Source organism: Polyodon spathula, chromosome 18 (genome assembly GCF_017654505.1).
Source record: "Polyodon spathula isolate WHYD16114869_AA chromosome 18, ASM1765450v1, whole genome shotgun sequence".
NCBI lineage: Eukaryota > Metazoa > Chordata > Actinopteri > Acipenseriformes > Polyodontidae > Polyodon > Polyodon spathula.
The window spans coordinates 33,103,304-33,126,419 of record NC_054551.1 but is presented as its reverse complement, the minus strand read 5'-3'; the positions used below and the strand labels follow the sequence as shown (position 1 = coordinate 33,126,419).

The following is a 23,116-nucleotide window of genomic DNA, read 5'->3' as shown; positions in this document are numbered from 1 at the left end:
CACAACTAATTAACTAATAAAATTGCATAACATAACAACAGATACACCCCGAACAGCCCCAAAACAGCCCTTTCCCTGTGTTCAGTCTATTTCAATACTGCTTATTATTATTTACTGTATAAATTAACATGTACCTCATGTACCTGTAACTGTCTCCAACTAAACTCCATTCCCATGTGATTATTAATTAGTCATTTAGTTAATTCATGAATGCTTGTATTGATTTACTGTGTTTAAACTCTCTTCTCTGGCTTTGTTGTTGGTTTATTCTGTATGTATTACATTTCCTAGCAGATGCTGCTGATGTAACAGTTCAGCTGCAGCTCTCTGCCCTCTGCATCTCTGGAGATGAGTAAAAGAGTTGTTCTCAACTGTGAGACGGCCTTATACAGAAATCTGACAGCTAGGGACTGTTGCTATGGTAAGCAGAGGAAGGAGAGGCGAGGACTGTGATCTGGGGCCTGTATGCGATTGATGTAAGAGGCACTCCGATTTTAAATTAATATTGATTCCAGAACATCTGGAATGGCTGGAGGCTCTGGTTGAAATCTAGTTTAGATTGTGTGCGGTCTCAACGATAGTGGACAGTGCATCCCATCACAGAGCCTCAACACTATTCAGACAGGATACCTGTGGAGCCCAAAGGTCAGTGTGAGTTTACACCGCACCGAGGGTTGCTCATTTGAACCTCCTGTTTTGATGTGTTCTTTATCAATATGTAGTTTGGTTTGATTACAATGAATCTAAAAACTCTCAAATCATTCATTTAATTTCAAGCAGGTTTTCTTTTGAGGAGCACATAGCAGACGTCTTTCTTATGAGCTCAGTTCTGAGTTGAGGAAAAGAGTACCTAACGCTGTTGAGTGTCAAGGTAATATCAGAACAGCAAAATAAACAGTGGGAAGCAGAAAGGGGCCAGCATAACTAATCGTGGACTGAGCTGCAGATTGAAACAGTTAAGTGGAGAAGTGAGTTGGTTGGTAGCAATTCTGTGACCCTTATGACAGTTTATGTAGCTGCAGTTTGATGTACTATCATTGTTATTGTTATTATTATTATTATTATTATTATTATTATTATTATTATTAAGATTGATATCATAGTATCGTAGTATAGTAGGTAGTGTCACATCATATAAGATTTTTTAGTTTTTTCAATAATTCTTTGCAAGCCTCAACGTTATGTCTTTAAGACTTCTCCAATTTTTCCAGCGGTTATTTTTTTCACACAGTTGCATGAAGAGTTTAACTGTGGGCAGCTGCAGATATTTTTGCATCAGGGAAGAAGAAGAATTGCTTGAAGGTAATAGCTTGCATGCTCAGAATGCTGCCCTTCATTTTTAATATTATATTTTTATTAAAAATATATATATATATATATATATAGAGATATATATATATGAGGATTAATATATAGTATATATATATCTATATATGAACATGCCACCCAAATCCGATAAACAAGGTCTGATAAACATGTTTGCCTGAGAATATATGAATTATTGAAATTAATATGACACACAAAGTGTTATGTAAATTCCTTATAGTGTTAATAGAAGCCCATATTTGATGAAGGGAGACATCTGTCATGCCACTAGTTATTAAGTGTGAGATGTGTGCTTGAGATGCAGCAGAATTTAATTTGACAGGAAATTAGCCATCTGAGTATACTATATTAACATTACACATGCTGTAAGAAACTGCAAATCTGAAACTAACAACTAAAAAACTGGCACAGCATTTCAGCATTTCAGCAAGTCTGCACCCCCAACTGCAATCAATGAAATACGTATCATCTGCTTGACAGGTGACCTGTTAATCTCTCATCAACATCCTTGTCCACTGAAGAATTAAAACATCTTTTCACCACTTTCTAAGCCAAGTGAATCGAGACGGGTGTATTTCATTTTAATTTGTAGCACCTTGTTTCTGGATCCTAAGAAAGTACTTCAAAGCACATTTCCAATGGACCGTGTCCATTCTATGAAAGGGCATGTCATTTTCAACATGGTTGCTAACACCACATCTACACATTATTTATCTGTTTGAGGAGGCATTTATTTTCTATTCTTTTTTAAAATCAGTATTCAAATCAGCCACAGTTAATTGCTTCAAAGTGCATGGCATGTGAACAAGTGCTGGTTGTGTATTTGTGGGATGTGTTGGAGGAGGAGGGGCTCATCTGATAGTATTAATCAACTGCAGCTTTTTACAGTTCATCTTTCTTTTGGAATATATGCTATACATTAGGACAGGCAGAGGGAGTGCCAACATCAAAGCCCTCAAAGGCATCATTTATCATCCTTTAATGCTCCAGAACCTGATAAAGATGCTTTTTTTTTTTTTTTTTTTTTTTTGCTGTTTCCTGCAGCCAAGCAGGACTTAGCTCAGCTTGGTTCTATCACCAGCATCCATCATGCTTTATAACCCTGGGCGGTGGAGAAAACTCAGCTTTAACCCCTAGATTATTGGATTGCTTTCTTCTACTGAAGACACTTGTTTGAAGGCATCTGATATTACAGAAGTATACCGAAGAGCTGTAATAACCAACCTGCAACATGATATCAAAGAGCAAAGTGATGTCCAAACTCACATTTGTGTGCATTATTCCGTATGTTTTTTGCATTACATTTGGTTTCCCGGAGTCTCTGTATCCAAAGTAATCATTGGGATGTTCTTTGTTTGCCAAGAGAACAGCATTTCAATTTTGGCTGAATTTCATCCATCTGTGCTTCCCTTGTTTACAGTGAAAGTCTCCTGTATGAAAGCAAACAGCACCCCCCCCACCCCACCCCCGTCAGCTGTGCACATGCCTTGAGAGAGAACGATGGACACTGGGTTAGACTTGACATGCTCTTTTGTCTCTTTAAGAGAACCCAGTTTCTGTTTTTTTTGTTTTTGTTTTGCTATTTAGGTAAAAAAAAAAAAATAATGACATCGCATGGAATATTTTCAACACACAGACTAAACCGTGGTATTTTTCCTTTGTTTGACTCAAACTTGTCTTTGTGCGTGTCTAGTGACTAAACAATGTTGTTTCTTCACATCAAAAAAAACGATTTAGCTAACCATTTTATTTTTTTTATTACTATTATATATATATATATATTATATATATATATATATATATATTAATATATATAGATATATATATATATATATGCATGACTGATGCTGCATGACTGATGCTGCCATTACTTTTTCAATTTAAAGAAACACATAATGCACTCTGTTGGCTGCTTATATTCAATTTGCATGACTGGACAACAATTGTGCATTAAAACAATTCTCACATTCAGACTATGCCCTTGAAAAAAAAGATGTGATAGAGTACAAAGGCAACCATAATGATCTAATGCTCTGGTTTTGAACCTACATCAGTAACTACATCACATCAATTAGATGCAGTACGTGGCATTATTTCTCAGTTGACCCTCAGATGACCAACAAGTAACGATATCACAGCCTACACATAAACATTATTAATTATGAGTCTGCATCATAATTTAACATTTCTCAAGTGCATTCTGCCTCTCTTTTTTCTCAAGTATGCAATAATACAGCACTATACATACGTGTGTGAAAATTAGGCTTTAAAATGAAACAGAATGAATCAATTTGAATTCTAAATTGATGTGTTACTAAACATGTGGCGTTCTGGCATTTCAACGAGCACTTCTACCTGCCACAAAACCCTTAGCTTGTATATATACTGCACTTAGTTACAGTGGCAGTATTTTTTCATAGTTGCTCATTCAGTTCCGTTCTTAAACAATACATCATTGCCTGGCCTTTTCATTCAGTAACTTCATTTATTTCTTTATCAATTAATTTCCCCTCCGTTGTCCTGCCCAATTTGAAATGCCAAATTCTAATATCGCCCCATAGCTGCAAACTTCTTACTGGCCAGAAAGACTAAAGAACAGAGAGCTGTTTTCACCGGCCAAACACAAGCAATGAATGCTGCCAAGCTACTGAACCTAGGAGAGGAGGCTCAGTCTCCCACTGGCCTTTGTTTACGGGTTTTTTAAAAGCCACTCAAGACTCGAACACATAACCCCAGTTAATCTGGTTTACACATTCCTGCCCTGCTCTGTTTCAAACATAATCCACAAAACATTATTAGTGACAAACCGTCTAACCCCAGCAGTACTTTATGTAAAAAACCTCCATAGAGCACAGGAACACAGCAAAATAAATATTTAATTCATGTTTGGCTGCAGGTGGAGCGCTGCCTCAGCTCTCTAACACACGTACTGCTCTCAGGTGATTTTCCTCTGTCATTACAAGCTTTACATGGTTTCACTGTTTTTATAATTAAATACTACATTTTGTTTATTTATCTTTGGAAAACAGACATAATTCTGCTTGTGATTTGATAAGCTTTACAAAAACAAATGCTGTAAATAACGAAAAAACACAAGGTTTATTTATACATGAAGAGGTTATCGTCAGAGACCATGAGACTTGGTCCTCAGACAGGAAAATGTGGCTGCATTAATTGCCGGTATTTATTTTATCCTTTCAATCTGTTTGGCATTATTTGTTTTCATTTAATATTGTGTAATAAATTGTATTTTTTCAACATGTTTTTGCAAGCCCCCTTCCTTCTTATCTGTGTGTTGCCTTTTTTTGTGCCGGAATTATACGTTTGCCTGGTAACTTGCAAATGATTATTATAAATAAAAATGTAGCACTAGAGTGCCAGACAAGCCAGGAAACAAAGTACAGATTATCTCTGGGGATGATGTCAAGCACTGAGTACAGAGCTATTTTTTTTTTTGGGGGGGGGGGGGTTTCCAATGAAAATAGTGTAGCTTTCAAGCCAATGAATTAACTTACTGACAGAATAAAATAAAAAAAAGTGAGATGGCTACAATAGTACTAATGACTTTGTGGTCTTTTGAATAAATAGATTCTAATAGCAGAACAAAAGTTAATGAACTGTGTGTGGGGTGGTGTCCTCATGCCATCAATCAATCTGTGCAATAGTAATTAAAAACGGCAGCTGCAAGCCCACTGAACTGTTCTTGTAAAGCCAGCCCCATAATTGGAATGATAGATTCTTCCATTGCATTTCTAGACAGACTGAGAAAGCTACATACCAGTTCCCATTAGTAGATAATTTATTGAACTGTGAATTATCAATATCATCAACCTTAATCCCATTAAAGGCCAGAACGGTATAGAGCCGGAGCAAATTCAATATTGGATCTATCCTTCTTGTGATTTCTCCCATGGAGGACACTGAAGTACTACGCATAAGACTTTATATGTAGTGGCCAGCTGTTGTTTAATTCCCTGCCTCACAGTTCTGTGAGCATACCTTTCAATATCTCTCATTTTACTTGGAATACTTACTATAACACATGCTTCTTTCAAAACTACAGAACGAATAGAACAAATAATTATCTAAAAAGTATTGCATTAGCTGGAACCCCATTAAAACATGCAGGCCACAGCAGGATCCAAACTTAATAATGTCATTGCATTTTCTCTAGCAATTGACAATGAAGGTTCATTGGAATATTCACATTGTCTTGTTCTTTAAATGTTGTGTCAGGGGCTCAGAAGTCAACAGAGAATGCCACCCCTGACAGGGGTCTTACAGACTTTGTGTGTGTGTGTGCGTGTTGCTTTTCTGGTTCAATACATTCCAAAGAGTAGAAATGTCAGAGGATGGATTGCCAATTAGCAGTCATTTCCAAATAAAATTCTTCATTCATTTTTAATCGACCCCCACCATTGTAAAATTCTGCCATCAATTAATCCAACTTAAAAAAAAAAGAAAACGTTCCATTTAATCTCCCAGTAAAACTATCTGTATATTGGCACTAGTAGCAGAGCTATAGGTGGAAGCTACAGGTATATAGCTTGAATGAAAACAACTGTTTCTAACAGACCAAAAGCACTGTATGAAGCTGTTTATATAAGGACAAGAGGAACCTGTAGTGGAGGTTACTGTGTTGTGAACAGACACAAGAGGAACCTGTAGTGGAGGTTACTGTTTTGTGAACAGACACAAGAGGAACCTGTAGTGAAGACTTTCATTTTATTTTCCGATGACAGTGTGATTATGTACCGGTGTCAGAGAAAACCTGTCCCCCCAGGAAAGAATATTCGTTTTCCCTAGGAACCAATATTTGGGAATGTTTGTACCCCCTATTTTTTTTTTTTTTGATAAAGTAATCTTTCTTTGATACAAGCATATTTATCCACTTTCATCTAAATATTTTCGGGAACCAATACTCGTTTACATAGTTGAATTTCCTCTTTTCTTGACACTTGTCAGAATATGGAACACAAAGGGAGCTGAGCATACCAGTAAGACTTGTTATATTTCTAATACTGAAATTGAAATGATGTCATGACTCTTTCCATAACCTGGAAGCATCATACTGATTTGTATGATTCTTTAATCTACAGTGGTATCATGTATAACTTTATGAAAAGGTGCAATGACTATTAAGCATTTGGTTTGTAAAGTTTCATTTTATTTAACACTTGTTTACAGAACAGGGATTCTCTATAAGAACTATAACCTGGTGAAATGGGTCTATTGTTCGTTGTGGCTGTGCTGAATATAATAAAGCAGTCAAATAAACTGAAAATAAATCTGCTGGGATTGTGATTAAATAGGCTAGCAATCATTCTCATCTCGCAGAAGGTCTGCTTCGAATCACCTAGCTGCTATACTTTCAGATACTTGTTTAGTGCTCTTTATGTAAGCACAGTCATTTCTATTGCTAATGCAACCAAGTACAACAAAGGCATTGGCTGCCTGTGTTTGCATTAGGTCCTTTGAAAAACTTCCAAGGCTAACGGCTAACCTTCTTTGAAAGGATGCTTAGAAATGAGAGCTGTACACTGGAGTTATTGAAGTGCAATATGTCACACAGCTTGGAGTTCATTCCCAGAGGTCTTGTTCGGACCACATGAAAACAAAACAATCTTACAAAAACGTACAAGAAGATCTAATTCCATATATCAGCAGCATAAGATATACATATACTAGCTAGCTTTCAGATGCAGTGCTATGATTTGTTGTATTGAAAAAAGCCCAAGGAGTAACCCTATTGATCCTTGCTCAGTTAGTTTAGGAGAATGTCATCTGTGTTTTAATTTATATTTTATTTGGAATTTAAAGGGTGGAAAATGCTTTCAACATTCTTACCATTTGTGTATTTGTAGATCGCAGCTTCTCTGTTTGTATTTTTTGTACACAGTAAACAATGGCAACATGAAACAGTTATGCATAGACATGTATTGAATATTGAAGAATTAGAAAAAACAAATACAAAAAAATCATTTTAGGGTGTAAGCATTGCAGTGGATGTATAGATTAGCAATACTGTGTGGATAAAACCATGGACAAAAGTCATTGAGCTATGCTGCTCTTATATCACAGATCTATAGTGCACTTATATATATATATACACACCCACATTTTTGGGATGTACACAACAAGGTTTAAATGATTAAGAAATAATTTATTTTAGGATGTTTGGGACAAAAGTCCTTCAACTGGGTAGAAAGAAAAGTAAACACTGTGCAGTCTTGAAAGATGACAAGTTTACTGCCCTGTTTACTTTTCTCTCTACAGTCCAAGAAGGGCTTTCGTTCTGTTGATTATAGAGGAGAAAGCCATCTCTGCACTTAACGGGCAAGCGGCGCAGGCAACAACATACTGGATGGAGCACAGAAACGAAACAAAGTGGACGATGGATGTGTAACCTGTTCCATACAGAAATAAAATCACTGGAATTATTTTCTGAAGCTTGCGGGATTCGTCATGCGGGTCTATACATTGCTACAGAAATATGGGGATAAATACATATGTAATTTGCTCTGAATGGGCAAGCGGTTTATTGAAAAAAGGCTTTTAATCACAAAACCGACTGAGGTCAATCTATAACAAACAAGAAAATTACTGTCTATAAACCCTGTGCATGTAGTTTAGGACTGCAATCTTTCAAAATGCAAACTCCAGAAAGATTTACAGAAGAAAAATAAAATAAAAAGGTCCTTATCATTTTCCACCCGGGATTTCAAAGTGGAATCTGTAAGCCGCGAAGAGTGTCGCTGTTTAGGTTAGGGGCGCCCAGGAGCTGTGACAACGATCCAGTCTGAACACGTGAACTACGACACCACACACCGGAGAGTACAAAAGCGACATCCACTCAAGACTTTACTCGCGTGGGGAACAAAGGGACACTGCTGTTTCCAGGTGGAGTCTTAACAGCTGGGTTTTTGTGTCTGGAGTCCTGCACATAGCACAGAAGGAGTCATTCGGAACAGTAGAGTGATTTCGAGGTAAGTCTGCCTCTTGTTGTGTTGATGGTATCCCAATCTGGTGTTCTTTTGTGCAACCGTGCTGTCGTCTTGAAAATCCAATGGATCATAAAGCTGATCTTTTTAAATCAAATTCTTAGATATTTAGCGACCTTTCACAAACTTATACCTAAGATACACGTGGATACAGCTACCGTCTGTGTTTCGTATTTTTATTATTAAGGCTATTTTAGTCAGCTATTTAAAATAGGATACGTGTATATATATATATATAAACGTGTGTATGCATTTTTTTTTTTTTTTTTTGATGATCATGGAAAATGTTTAGCCTACAATTTACATTGTATTGTAAGCACTGTACATCATGCAGTCCAGCAGTGTTACAATGTAACGGATAGGAAAATAAACACAATTCTCTTCAGTATGCATTGTAATATTTGAGCTAGAATGTGATACACAGAACTAGTTATCTCCTGAAACACGTGCGTATAATGTCAGTTAGTGCGGCTCGAAATCTTTCTATCTAGAGCCTTTGTTGGCTGATGTATAGTTTTGAGGTGAACAATATATTGATAAAAAAAATAAAAAATAAACAAAAACAAAAAAAAAACAGTCATGAGGTTTGGTACACCTGGGACTTTTTTGTGCAATTGGTAGTCAGCTCATACAGCGTCAGCCGGAGATAAAAACAAAACAAAAACTAGTTGATCAGCGATTGAAGTGAAAATATAAGTCTGTTTCTGTTTGTTGTATCAGGCGTTGTACGGGAGGCTCAGCTTGCTGGAGTAAAGAACCATTCGAATCAATTGGGCCCACACAGCTGAATCATTTTCACTGGTGCCAAAGTCCGAATGTCACTCGGAGACAGGCTTCTTCAGTAAAATTAGAAGGAGAATGTTGCTGAAGTCATTTTAAATTAGCTTTAAAGGACCTGCTTTTTCTACAATCGAAAACTTCAACAGATAGGAGGGATTCTGCAGACAAAAGAAGGATGACAGGTTAGTCAACAGCTTTGCTGTGCTGTGTGGCTTTTGTTTCCTCTCTTCGAAAATTGGGGTTGTGGCACTGTGTGGACGAAAACCTCTATAATTTGACTTCTAAGTCTAGCACTGCGGAGTTGGATAACATGAGAAGCGAGGGGGATGGGGGTCTTAATATTGTTCTGTCATTACTGATGATTGAATACCTAGTTTACCTCCGTGCAAAGGCTAAGCATTGAAATACAGAGACCGGTACTGTTTAATTTCATCGCCTCCATGGCATTAAAGGCACAGTTGTCTAATTGTTTGATAAATATTCTGTATACACTTGCATAAAACGTAATTTACTAAATGATTCCAGTAAGGACAAGGTATTTGGAAAATCAAAATAATAAACTAAGAGCACTCAAAGGTATTTATCCTGGAGTTTGTTGTCAAATCTCTAGGAATAGTCTAATATACTAAACAATAAGGTGGTAAACTCTGATCTGGTGATGTCTTGCAAACTGATTTCTAATGACTGTTCTTGTTTTTATTTTTGCCTGTTATGTATGCCTGTTTGTCTGATTATAGGCCTACCCTGTTGCTTGTTTATGTGATAGCATACTGAACCATGCATAATCTAGCAGTAAACATTTCAGGGGCTTTGGAACTGATTGTATTCTGCAGTGAGCTGTGAAGCTTTGGAACTGCCCAATGTGAAATGCAGCTCTACTGTAAGTCTCTATTGGCAGATGGTGGACTTTTAAGCAGAACAACTTACCTTGTGGAATGCCTCAAACATTATTAAGATATAATAATTTACTGTGTGTTAACTGCAAACTAAAAAGGTATTTTGAGGTTATACCCAATAACTTTATAATGAATGTAAGGATTGTAATGAATATTTAAGAGCTTTTCTACTTAGCTGCCGCATTTCACAGGACTTAGTCCTTCAGTAAATTGTAGCTAATTCTGATAAACATTTGCATGCATTCTGCCTCCAGGGATCATTGCAACACAGCACTATTTCCAAGACCATCAATATGATAATATGAATAGTAGTTACAAAGTGTACTTGTCTTCTGTACTGCAGATCAGCTGTACACAGTGCTGTAACAGCTGTATGTGTACAGTATGTTATACCTAAAAAATATATCTGCAATCTAGACATATCCTGAGCACAATTTCTCAACTTGTGATATAGCTAGGATCATTCCCTGCCAAATTGAAGAAAAGACCACTGAGACACCCACTGTATTGCTGTTTGAACCATTTCAGATTGGTATGTGTTCTAGAAACATCTGAATTAGGTCAGAGAAGAGAGAAATGCTGTAGAGAAGAACAGGAATATCAGACCCTGAAGGTAGCCACACCCAGAAAGCACCCACACCCAACAGCATCACAGTGGGCTCAGACAGAGCCTATATAAACCAGTCAGAGATTAGTTCCGAGCTTTTTCTTGACAACCACAAACACCATACTAATTTGGAGGGGGGAATTTGTCCAGACGTGGTAAATATTACTTTAGTTCTGTATTAGGCTATCAACTTACAATTTAATATGTTTATAAATTGTGGCAATTTTATATATCGGTCATACAATGATAGACTGTGATTAATATTAATTGTTGGTAAAAAGACATTAACCTTAAACTGAGTGATGGTGTATTTATTTTTAGTATACCGATATATTGCTGTTTAATCTTAATTATCTCAGGATAATGTTATAACTGTAATGTGATATGTCATGGTAGAATATAATTTGAAGCATGTTGAATTAGTGTTTAAGGCAATCTTCAAGTTTTCTGACTACAGTGAGAGGAACAGCTGAACTGACCCTGCACACAATATAAATATGAAGCCTTGTCAATCCAATAGTTTTCAGCCAGGTTATATTGGATTTCTATTCATACCATAAAGATTCAAGGTCTTCTGTCGTGTATGAGTATGTATGAGGGGTCACGTGATCTCACAAGAAAAACTAATATATATATATATATATATATATATACTACACACACACACACACACACACACACACACACACACACACACAGTCGTCACCGCTTAGAACAGGCGCGTTTGTGTTAAAGTGATTCACTTGCAGTAAACGATGGACAGTATAAACTCCCACACAATAACCTGACATTCAAAATGTCCCCCAATCACCACTACAGTAACCAAAACAAACAAGCGTGTAGCTTAGCTTCCTTAAACCTTTATTTTAATCCTTGAGTGCTCTTAGTTGTTTTACAAGGATATCGCAATATGGTGACCAGTGCTGTAGATTTGGAATTCACATAACACATGATACATTTTTTTTCTAAAGGTTTATACAACAGTGCTACAGTGCTTTAAATAAAATAGAAAGTTCCTGCTATATTACAGAACTTAATTATTCATATTTTCATCTAAGAATACTCAAGGCGCTATGGTTCTGAAATGAAGCCAGTGTACAGCAGATATAATTTTTCATTTTTAGCTTCAATCATTTGCCTAAAAAAAGAAAAGGGGGGGGGGAGCCTTATTAATCTTAAGAAAAGAAAACCTTGTGTTTGTTACAGCAGAATATATTCCAAAGGATGTCAGAAAGTCCAGATATTCTACAGAAGTTGCTGCCTGTGTGCCGTTTAATCTGTAATAAACTACATTTCATTAATACACGTCACTTTTGTGCTGGTTGGAATATGGTCTCTGAACAACCATTTCTCACATTTAAATGATCTTCCTTCGGTTTTTCATTTCAGTGGCTTTAAGGGCAGATATGCCCTGGTGGAAATGTCTCACCAATGCCATGCTGTGCCAGTGTCAGTGAGTTGTGGGTCACTGTTAAGAGACAGTATTAAAAGGGATGCAGATCATTTGGTGTTTCTCTGCAGATTTCCGCCTTACATTCGCCCCCCCTCGCACATTCAATAGAATTCTTGACACTGTAGCGTGATGTTTTGTATTGATCGCTGAGATGATCAGTTATTGACTGACAGGCTGATAATCAATGCGACAGGTTTGGCAGACAGCCCTTAACTGTATTTGCTCCAGATGATAAAGTAGGTGACAACTGAAAATGCCACCACTGGATTTATAAGTACCGTCAATAACTAATGTAACAGTTAATGCCATACTTTTCATTTATTATGTTGCCTTTAGTTAATTATTTAAAGATATGGTTAAATCTATATGCATGCCAATAAGAGAACCACTGTTAGTGTAAATGTGCACAGGGTCAGTAAAGTATGTGCTTCAGCTGTCTCAAGGTTGAGTTCAGTTTTCATATTGTGCACATTAGTCTGTTCGTTCCGAGCACTGAGTATAACATTAAAACACAGGCTATGAAAAGGCTCTTGGTGAATGCTGTTCGTTTTCCTGTTTGTAGCAGTGACTGTTTTGAAGGTTGTGCTGTACACTGATTGATGTTAATGATGTCTAACTTGGTTTTAATGACCACATTAACAAATGAGATGCGTACTCTCGCAATTTAAACTACATTATTACAAGAAATGACATTGTCCAAGGGGAAAACCTAACAATTAGCCTATAACAGGGTGGCTGTACTCTTTATACTGTAATGAGAGGCCGGTCAGGCTTTCTGTTCACTGCGCAAATAGATGCAAAAGTTTGAGATGAATGCGCCCATTTAGTCTTTTATCTTACTCCAAATCTGATTAGAGGTTGAAAGAGCCATTAATGTCAAGCGTTATTTAAAACTACAAAGCATGAAGGTGTATTGTTTTTCTTTCATGTGGTTTATTTTTTTCATGGAAATGACCTCTAGTTATTATCGAATTAATTAAGCTGGTGCTGCTCTTTCTTTCTTCTTTCTTTCTTTCTTTGGCAGATGCCTTTATCCAGGTATTACGGGGCGGCACAGGGTTACAATAAAAGATTCATTTTTAAATACAGTATATATATATAGTTTACAGTAAGTGCAATAATACTAATAGAATACAATAACAAATAGGATGCATCAAGTTAAGATAACAAATTATGTACAATAATACATTAGTTGAGAATTGTAATTGGCGTTTTATTTTTTTCTTTCTTTGCTCGTGAACTCTTGGTGCAAAGCTCATATCAGTTCTTTAACAGAACATTTCCATGAATATTAAAACATCCGTTAAGTAACGCAGAAATGAAAGCTTTATGAATGTGGTCCTTTATGCCAATCCATATGAAGATATGGGTTCTTTAGCTGTTTAATTGTTTAACACAATTCTAAAAGCTCCAGAATGAAATGTGTGGGTTTTATTTCTGGTCTGGTAACTTTATTGTGTTAAGTAATGTGTTTATGTGTTTGTCTTCCTTCTTCGTCTCAACACTTCTCGCACGTGTGCTCTTCTCGATACCAGTTCTATAGATGACGGCCGCAGGGATTGATTGGGGCAGAGCTCTACAGTTATTATCAATATTACAGCAATTTCAGTCTCATCTACATGTGAAGAATGTAGTCTTGTTTCACCGGTTTTCACATCTCAGCAATTTCAGTTATTCGCTGGGGCATAAACATAATCACAGACAAACTCATGCCTACAGGTTGTCTTTGATCATTTTCTTTGATCTGTTTGCTCAATAACCATGTTGAAAACAGACTAGACAAATACTGCAGATAAGGTCTCTCATCTATGTTGTACATTTTTAAATAATAATATCTTGTGCGTTTTAGGTTAGTCCTTTCCATCTTAAATATGAAATTAAAGCATATGCAAACCTCAGTGAGGGTGTTATTGACCATGTATAGAAAGTAATTTACTTAGGTATGATGATTATGTTTGAGTGCAATATACATTATTGCTGTGATGCTCCTAAGAATGGCCTATTAGGACCCCTCAGAGCGCTATCCTACGGCACACTCACAACTGAAACTCATTATGAGGGTAATGTAAAGGTGTAACTTAACTTTGACCATGTACCATACCATTATTATATTTATGTTATCCTATCCAGGAGACAACTGTTTGTGTGGATGTCCTACTGAGTTAAACTGTAAATTACCTTCACAAGCACATAACTACAGTCAAGTCAGCAGGGTCCAGCTGGTTTTACATTCAAGGCAATTTTCACGTCTCTCTTCCCAGCTCCCCCCCACCCCCTTCTCCTGTGCTTCTGTTAGTTTGTTTTCAATTTCAGTGACCGTGAAACAAAACATGGAGAAAATCTATTTGCTTTGAGCATTGATACAGACTGTTTAATAAGTGGTGTATGAAAATATTGAGTTTTTTTTTTGTTTTCCTCCACGAAGCTGCGTCAATAACACTGCAGGCAATTCAGTCTCCGGATTTATGGATTGCTTTTAAAATTAAGTGAGGGATACATTGACAAATCAGACTTTGCTTATTCATTTGTTGGATTGGAGGAATGAAACATATATCAAAATGTTAAATCATTTGTAATAATCATAAGTTGAAATCGCTGACAGAACGACAAGGTACAGTAAGTGCATAGGTAAAACATACAGTACTGTATGAAGAAGGCTGTTGGATAACTACACGTTGATTTGACTCCCTTGTTGTCTTACAGAGTAACATGTACTGTACAACAAGTATCCATGTGCCCCTAGCCACATCTCAGACTGTCTTGTCAAAAGTGAATGCAATTTGCATAATCCCATTAAGGGGATGGGAACATCAATGGCATAAGCTGTCTGTTGCTACACATGCAGAATTAAGATAAGGATTTTACACTATATGTCTAAAAATAGAGTAGGGGGTTACAACAGTCTCGTTCCCACCTGCTTCCTGTTTGAACAGAGTTCCGGCAGGCATGCGTGACGGAATTCAGCTGCAGTTCATTTGTTCAGCAATGACTCCCCGGTAATGAATGCAGAAAGGCCATATAGGGCCCGATTCACAAAACTATAGGGCAGTTTTAGGGAATGTTTTGATTTAATCAAGTCAAGTTTGCACTTCATGACAGTTCTAAAGTTGATTGTAATTTCCAAAATCACCGTTCAACCTAATATATGTATATCTTCAAGATGTCACTTAAAACAGGCCTTCAAGTTTTGTGAACAGGACCCAAGGCGTTTATTTGTAAGTCTGGTTGTAGTATAAAGTATCCAGAACTTAATACAGTCCATCATAAAATAGATGTAAAACCAAAGGAGCTGTTTAGTCTAATTTAGTGAACAATTGAATGAGCTATCGGCTTCCATCGGGGCTGTGCAGATTGATGTTGGCAGGGTTAACTATGTTTACAATGTCTTTTTCCACAACTGGGAAAGATTGTGCACACAACCAGCAGCAGAGCAGGTGAACAAGATATTGTTTTGCCCTTCCATGTTTGTTTGCTTCATTTATGGCGTTAAATGGCCTTGCAAAATCTAATTTATTTTAAACAAAACATTTTATAAGCAAATGTACTGTAGATGGAAATCAGAATTGCAAGTGTGAGCTAATATGCCCAAACCTGGTGCATGCCTCAAATATAATGTACAAAAACATGTGTACTTCAAACTGCTTTAAAATATGTGATTATCCTGATAGTGTTTCAGTCGGTTCTGAGGTCAGATGCTTGCTTGCGTAAATTGGATAAAGGAAACTGATCTATATTTCAGTCTCATCTACATGTGAAGAATGTAGTCTTGTTTCACCGGTCATTCACAACTTCAAAAACACTCAATATTATAAGGAAAACATTTAAGTAATGGGCTCAGTGTCAAAGCTGTTGCACTGAAAGCTGCTGCCGTTCTTCATAAATTTATCTGTCAGATCTGTAAAAGATAATTTCACTGGAAAAATCCATAAAAAATGTAGAAAGATAAAGTCTGACAGCACAAATGACTAATCACATTTTCAAAACAAAAGCTCTGCTACTCTAACCTGCACTGGTAATTGCATTTAATTGGCATGCTAGTCATTAATAACTAGCATAGTAGATTGCCTTATGGTTAGCCAACATAAAGCATTTTATTCAAGGCAGCATGCATTAATGGTACTGAAGTTGCATTTTGTAAATATAGAATCCAGGTTTAGGTTACAGAAAATCATGTTCCTCACTGAAAATAATAAATAATATATATATATATATATATATATATATATATATATATATATATATATATAAATCTTATATATATATATATATATATATAATAAAATAGGAATGTGACACCTAAGTGGACTACCATTTAATTATATTACCATTAAATTTATTTATTAAAATAATTTTTTTTTTTTTTTTTATGTTTTGATCCATGCACCTAAACGGAGAATATTTTAATAAAATCCCAAATTAGGTGAGATTATACTTTGAGTCTCTGTGACAGCGTTGTATTATAATCTATAGTGCATTTCATTTCATTTCAAAGGTCATCCTATTTTAGCATACATTCTCTAAAGTGGATGATTTACAGTAATACTCATCAGATGTCTGTAGGTGTGTCTGCCAGCAAAGTTTACCAAGTTCTATGACAATACATATTCTACACATCCTGCTTTAAGATCAGTGCTTTCTTTAAACATACGAACTGTAATAATATAATGGTCTTTTTTCCCGTAAATCATGATATAATTGCTTTTGTATTCAAGCAAACCCACCTAAAAGGAAATGGAAGGAACAAGGAGGCAAGCACAGTATCTTATTTTTCTTCTAATCTACTATCGCCATAACCTTCAACAGAAAAAGACAGTTCTGGTTGAAATTCCAAACCAGAGATATTTCTTTAGATTGAAGAACTCTGTCACAAACGCTGTTAATGTGCAATTGTTTTAAATGATGGCAAATGCTGCAAGGTCTGCTTGTCAGCACTATGTTTTAAAGTCTGTCTAGTCACGCTGCACAGCATTGTTAATGTAGATCTGTGGTTGAAAAGGTCAGAAGTTAGGCCAGGAGAATTAAATCAAATCAATTTCACCCATATACATGCCCTTCGTACAAAGTAATAGATAATGACAAATAACACTGTAGCTGTAATGTCAAAGTCAATGTCAAATTAGTATTGATGCGTCCCAGCTAAACAGCAGGGAGGCATCAGGTATGCTGTGAAAAGGACCACTGCATTGTTTTTCTTTTTAATGAGTTGTTTCTTCAGAGTACCCTGGAAATGTTTTTTTTTGTCTAGCGTAGTTTCATTATGAGTAAAGCTTTTATTTGACTATAGTAAGTGGTTTTTAGTAGTGACTAAACAAGTCTGCAGGTCAGTTAGTATTATCTATATAACTGGAATCAAGTTCACAGCGTTACTTGTGTTATCCTTTGCTCATTTCAGCTTTAATGAGTTGTTTGTTTTTTATAGGCATGGTCTTTGTAAAAAGCTGGAATAGAGCCCTCACATTGATTGTATTGCTCAGTGGAGCAAGGAGAACATTGCGTTAGATACATACAATATTAAAAATGCATTGAATCCAAGACTTTAAATATACAGTACATAGGAGAAAAACAAATCCAATAGAACTAAAATGTCGCTCTATGTGAAGCACATTTTTTTTCCAAATGCTTCTCCCCAGGATGATGGTTCTGCTTATTCAGTGGTTTTATATTTTTAGGCTTGATAGGTTGTAGCGTCTGTTCCAATCCCTGGCACAGTCGGCTTCTGTTTTTCCTCTGGCAGCCAGACAGATTTGTAGAGCAGACTCAGAGTGTGTTTCTTTGAATAAGGTGTCAGGAGTTATCGTACTGATAAGTAAGCAAATCCTTTGGAGTCGCACTTTGGAGAATACTAATCCCAATCTCCAGAGACATGTCTATTAATCAGCCTCTAAATTTGTTTGTGAGGACCAGTGCAGTTTGTGTTGAGATGTTTTGTAAAACAAAATAGATCCATAAGGAACATGTATTCACTCTCTGACATACTGATATATTGGGATTTTGTGGTTGCACTCCCAAGCTGCACCCAATCGAAATACTGAATGCCCAGTTTGCAGGTGCAAAGAGGTTCATGTTGAAGCTTGTAGTAAGCTATTGGAGGACCTTTATCATTATTAAACATTTAAAGATCCACTGAAACTTTAGTTGAAGCCTTGATCCTGCCCTCCGACTCTGTAACTCTGGCAACCCTCTGGAGGCTGGTACTTATCAACTTCAGTTGAAATAAAAAACCCAAATCCTGTCCCGTGCACTCTTTTCAGCTGGAATATAACTCAAGCAGGTGTTTGACGTGTAGTCTCAAATAACACTGCTTAGAGAGTTCCTTTGAAAGAGGAAAACAAGCTTGATCTCATTGCAAAGCTTTAATATTTCACGCTCCGTCTCGGTTTATGAAAAGTCTTATCTCCAAATTATACCCACAAGACGGGGAGCTGTAGTACACAGACAGAATGCAGTGGTGTTTCATGTGAGCAGAATATTGATGCTATCCATACATTGTTCTAGAAATCCTGATTGGGGTTCCTGCTGGAAGTGAGCACAGAGTCCAATGAATGCAGACAATTAAGCTTCTGCTTTGTTTAGTTGAAATCACAAGTGCCAGATATCTGTTATTGTCCTTTTTAAAAATGTATCATACAGCTGTGGCCAACAGTTTTGCAGCCACTCTATAGAATTAACTAATTGTGCTTCATAAAGCTGAATGAAACCTGCTGAATAATGTTACATTAAAATATTGGATTACATACCGCTTTGTAGTTTTCCATACTTAACAAAAAACTGCCAAAAATGGAACAATGTGACATTTCGAAATCTAATATGAAATACTGTACTCCGGTAGACTTTTGCAATATCCGTTTGTAGTTTCTTTGATTACATGATATTAAATAAAATATCTAAATTATGTTCACATAGTTTATTATTGTTTTTAAATGTCTCAATAATTCCAGGTGATGCAAAGCCTTTAAACAGAGCTGTATATTGCACTGGAAATCATAATCCTACTGCTGGTAATAAAGCTGACAGGTGGTGTAACTTCAGTCGGGGATTTATTGAGCCACATAGTTTTTCATGGACCTTTTAATCTTTTGCAGGAATCTTTTACTAATCATAGCTCTTTAATACATTGCATTATATTATGAAAGCAGATTAATTTAATTTAAAAAGGAATACAGTGAACAAGGAAACATACAGTTGAATCTTTTAGACAAAAATAGTGATAAGAAAAACAAAGCCCCAAGGGATTACTTGCAAGCTCCACAGTTTAATACAACTGGAAAGTCATTCTTTTCATTTTAAATGTCTCTTCTGGTCTCAGTTTAATAACACTAATGCTGAAGACTGATGGATTGGTTGGTAGTTCTAGAGCAATTAATTGCAATAGAGCTGTGCTAAGGGCTGTGGGAGCCTGCGAGGAATAAGAACAGATGGAGTTTAATTATTTAACTTAGAAATGTTCGTGCGTGTAACGTTTTATTGTATGTTTTAAAAATGGAGTACATTTATTGTACAGCAAATAATAACATAAAGACCAACACATCTGTTTCAAATCCAGTTCTCGCTGTCGATCTGCTTATGCTTTGAATGTTGCATGTGGTTGTGGGGATTGAGCACTGCATTATGAAAATCCATCACTGCTTATGCACCTTATTCCACAAGGTATACCACATACTGTACAGTGAATACACTGTAGGGCACACACAGGAATAACAGTTGTTTGTCAGTGTGGCAGGCTGGTGAGTGGATAGAGGCCCAGAGACAGACTGCAGTTCAAAAAATCCTAATTTTATTATAAATAAACACAAAAATAAAGTGCACAATAAAAATCTTTAAACACAAAAAGAAAGACAACAAAACAAAACTTACAAAATTAAGGTTTCCAGGCTGGGCAATGCCTTCACTGGATTCACAAATCACAAATCACAAATCACAAATCACAAATCACAAATCACAAATCACAAATCACAAATCACAAACACAAACCTGCTTCCTCAGCTCCCTCCTCCCAAATGAGAAGCAGAGGCCTCCTTTTATGTCAGGTGGCTGGGCGCTGATTGATCATTAATTAACCTAATCAACTAATCAACCCCAGCCACCTGAACATAATAAACCCAGGCAGGTAGGGGAAATTAACCCCATCCCTGCCAATTTAAAAAGGGCAGAGCTTTGCTCTGCCACAGTCAGGATACAAACTTTTTGAATCTCACACATTTTTGCCCATTCTGCAGTTGTAGTAAACTAATACTGTATTGACCTCCCTTCATATAAGAACAGTTTTAAACATATAATCCCAGTGGTATATTTGAATTTATTAACCAGTGGCTGTTCTGCAGCGCTGCCCTGATGAACAGCTTTGAAATATCCTTTCTTGTATTTCTGTTTTCTCCAGGAAGTGCATGCTTGTGAAGAGTTGCTGGGACTAATCAAATTGGGATCTGCCCCGATCGTCGGCCCATTTCCCACCATGAAGAAAAGTAGGAGCGTTCTGAAGGTGTCCCCAGACGACGTGAGTAACTGTCCACATGTCAGGTGTTTCCAAGTTGAATGGAATCTGAGTGAAACGCTGTGATGTCAGCTTTCATTTGAGCTTTCAAAGCTTTTAGATAAAACTGTATCTGACAGGCATGTTTTCCTGGGGAAAAGACACACTGGCCACCTGTTCCCTTTTTAAAAAAAATAAAATAAAAATAAAATAATGAATCATTTCTGTTGGAGTGCTATGGGTGGTAGCAAAACAATTGGCTAAATCTCCAAGTTTCTGCAAAAATAGGGAGTCGTTTATTTTGTAGAAAAGTACAGGCCAAAGGTGCTGGACAAACAAGGCAAGAGGGAAAAAGTACAAAAGTTTCGGTCAATTCAAGACCTTCCTCTGTGACACTGTTGCAGTGTCCTGGGCTTCTTAACAATTCAGTTTGTATCTTGTATCTTTTACCATAGAATATATATTTATACTTTTGTTGTGTATATATGTTGGTCCTTTCTTTCCATTTCTCAATTATTATAAATCACATGTGATTATGTATCAAATAATATCTGTTGCAATGGGTACATTTTTGTATTTCCATAATAGATACAAATCCGTTACTATTCTGAAGCAGTAGGCTACACTTTGCCATGGTGCTTCCTTGTGTCATGATTAGGGTTAGCATTAAGCTGATCTAGGACCACAGTCCCAGACGTTGGAGACTGCTCTAATTGTGTCCCTCTTGGCAGGAAGAATGTTTTTCATTCTGCAATGTCATTTTCAGGGACTCATTCATGTAATTATTCTGCAGCCTCCTCTATACAAAGCTCAAGGCCCTCCTCCTCCCTCCTCATTTGCAGCCTGTCATTGGGGTGCCAGACTGGCTGGGATTGTTCCTGGATCTGACCCAGTCTTCAGATACAGCTCAGCACGTAGTCATCATTCTGCACAGCACACATATTCCTACCTTCTCCCTTGCGGAAGGCTGCTTGACATTCAATCCATTTTTCTCACTTTTTTATTACACTGTGTAACAATATTTTTTTTTTTTTTTGCCAATCCAACATTTGGAAGGGTCCACCATGCAGAAGTAGCAGTTGCCTGAGTGATCAGTGGGTTCCCGCCAAATTCTTGGGATGCGAACTTCATGGCTCTCTTTTTCCCTCTGTACCATCCTACAAAAATACATTTATTTCACCCATGACTAATGTGTAAGAGATTCTCGCAACATTTTTAATATATGATATATTTTTTCAATAACATTGAAAATTGTAAAACATTTTAAAATTAAAAACTTTTACAATTTTAAAAATTTTAACAAATTTTATAACATAAAATTCCGAGCAACAATTGTCCATCTTACCTTCCAGAGTTTTTTTGCAGTGCTCGCAGGTGAAATGAGGTGCCCAGGGTTTGTCTTGATCCCCGACAGGCATGCCGAAATATGCCTTGTAGGCCTCACACATCTTAGCAGATGCTTCCTCTGAGTACTTTTTCGCTCTTGTCTTGATAAATTGGCCGCAGACATAGCAAAATGCGTTTGCCGGATGCTTGCAGCCTCTTGATGCCATCTCAGAAAAATGCAGATATGTATCCACTTAGGCAGCTGGAACTAAACTGAACTGGTGGGCTTAAGGCCCCTGTATTTATACTACTATTTATATTACTAGAAAGTTCTAGAAGTTACTCCAAGTTTACTCAGCACTGAATCTATCTGGAATGTTCTGGAAAATAGGTACATTTCAAAATATCACTGTCCTGGTCACAAAAGCAAAGTTTGTGGGGAATAATATCCATTTTCTATACTTTTGAGGCATAAGCAATTAGGAAATAACACTTACTACCATGAACAAAAATTGTGTTACATAGTGTTATCAATAGTGTTATACGAAACTTTTATATATATATATTATATATATATATATATATATATATATATATATATATATATATATATTTGTTTTTTAACCAATATATTATATATATATATATTATATCACGATCTGTTTGCTGAGACAAATCTGAATATTTGAACAAATATTGTTTGCCATGTATTCTGATACAGAAATCAGATGTTCGTATTTGCTAGAAATGACAAGAATACCTTGCAGTTATTTACCACCTCACCGGAAGCTGTGCGACACTTTCAAAAATGGCAAGTGAAAAAGAGCTCAGTGTGATATGCAAGATTAATACATAAAAAAAAAAAAAAAAAAAAAACATAGGATCAACACAACAGCTCTTGAGCCTCTATTTAAAAGTTTTAGACAACAATAAATAAACAAACCAGATTATGTGAGTGCAAGCATAGGGTTCTCTTATGGAAAGCTATCTGGGTCTTTTGTGCTGCTTTAGAGCGAGGCACAATCTCAGAAAAAAGGCAAGCACATCATTCTGAAATGCCTCGCTTAAACAGTGCACAACTTGCTGGAAATGTTGTGCGTTCTGAGCAATCGAATGGCTTTTTAACTTTTTGAAAACGAACGATGTGGATGTTTTGTACTTGCAAGGGAATGTCTGTGCAGTAAAGTCTGCATTATTGGTCACCTTTACTAAGTGATCACTGACAATTGGCAATTAGTTTCAATAAGTCCCCCCCCC

The 23,116-nt window shown here is 36.5% G+C and overlaps 1 protein-coding gene across 1 annotated transcript in view; it reads left to right on the top strand.

Moving 5' to 3' along the window:
• Positions 1-20,458: 20,458 nt before the first annotated feature.
• The window catches only part of LOC121330864 (cAMP-specific 3',5'-cyclic phosphodiesterase 4B-like), an 86,544-nt gene continuing 83,886 nt past the window's right edge, over positions 20,459-23,116 (top strand). Inside the window, exon 1 of the mRNA XM_041277741.1 lies at positions 20,459-20,557. Within this exon, the coding sequence (XP_041133675.1) occupies positions 20,516-20,557 (42 nt within the window). The 5' untranslated portion in view covers positions 20,459-20,515. The remainder of the gene's footprint in view (positions 20,558-23,116) is intronic.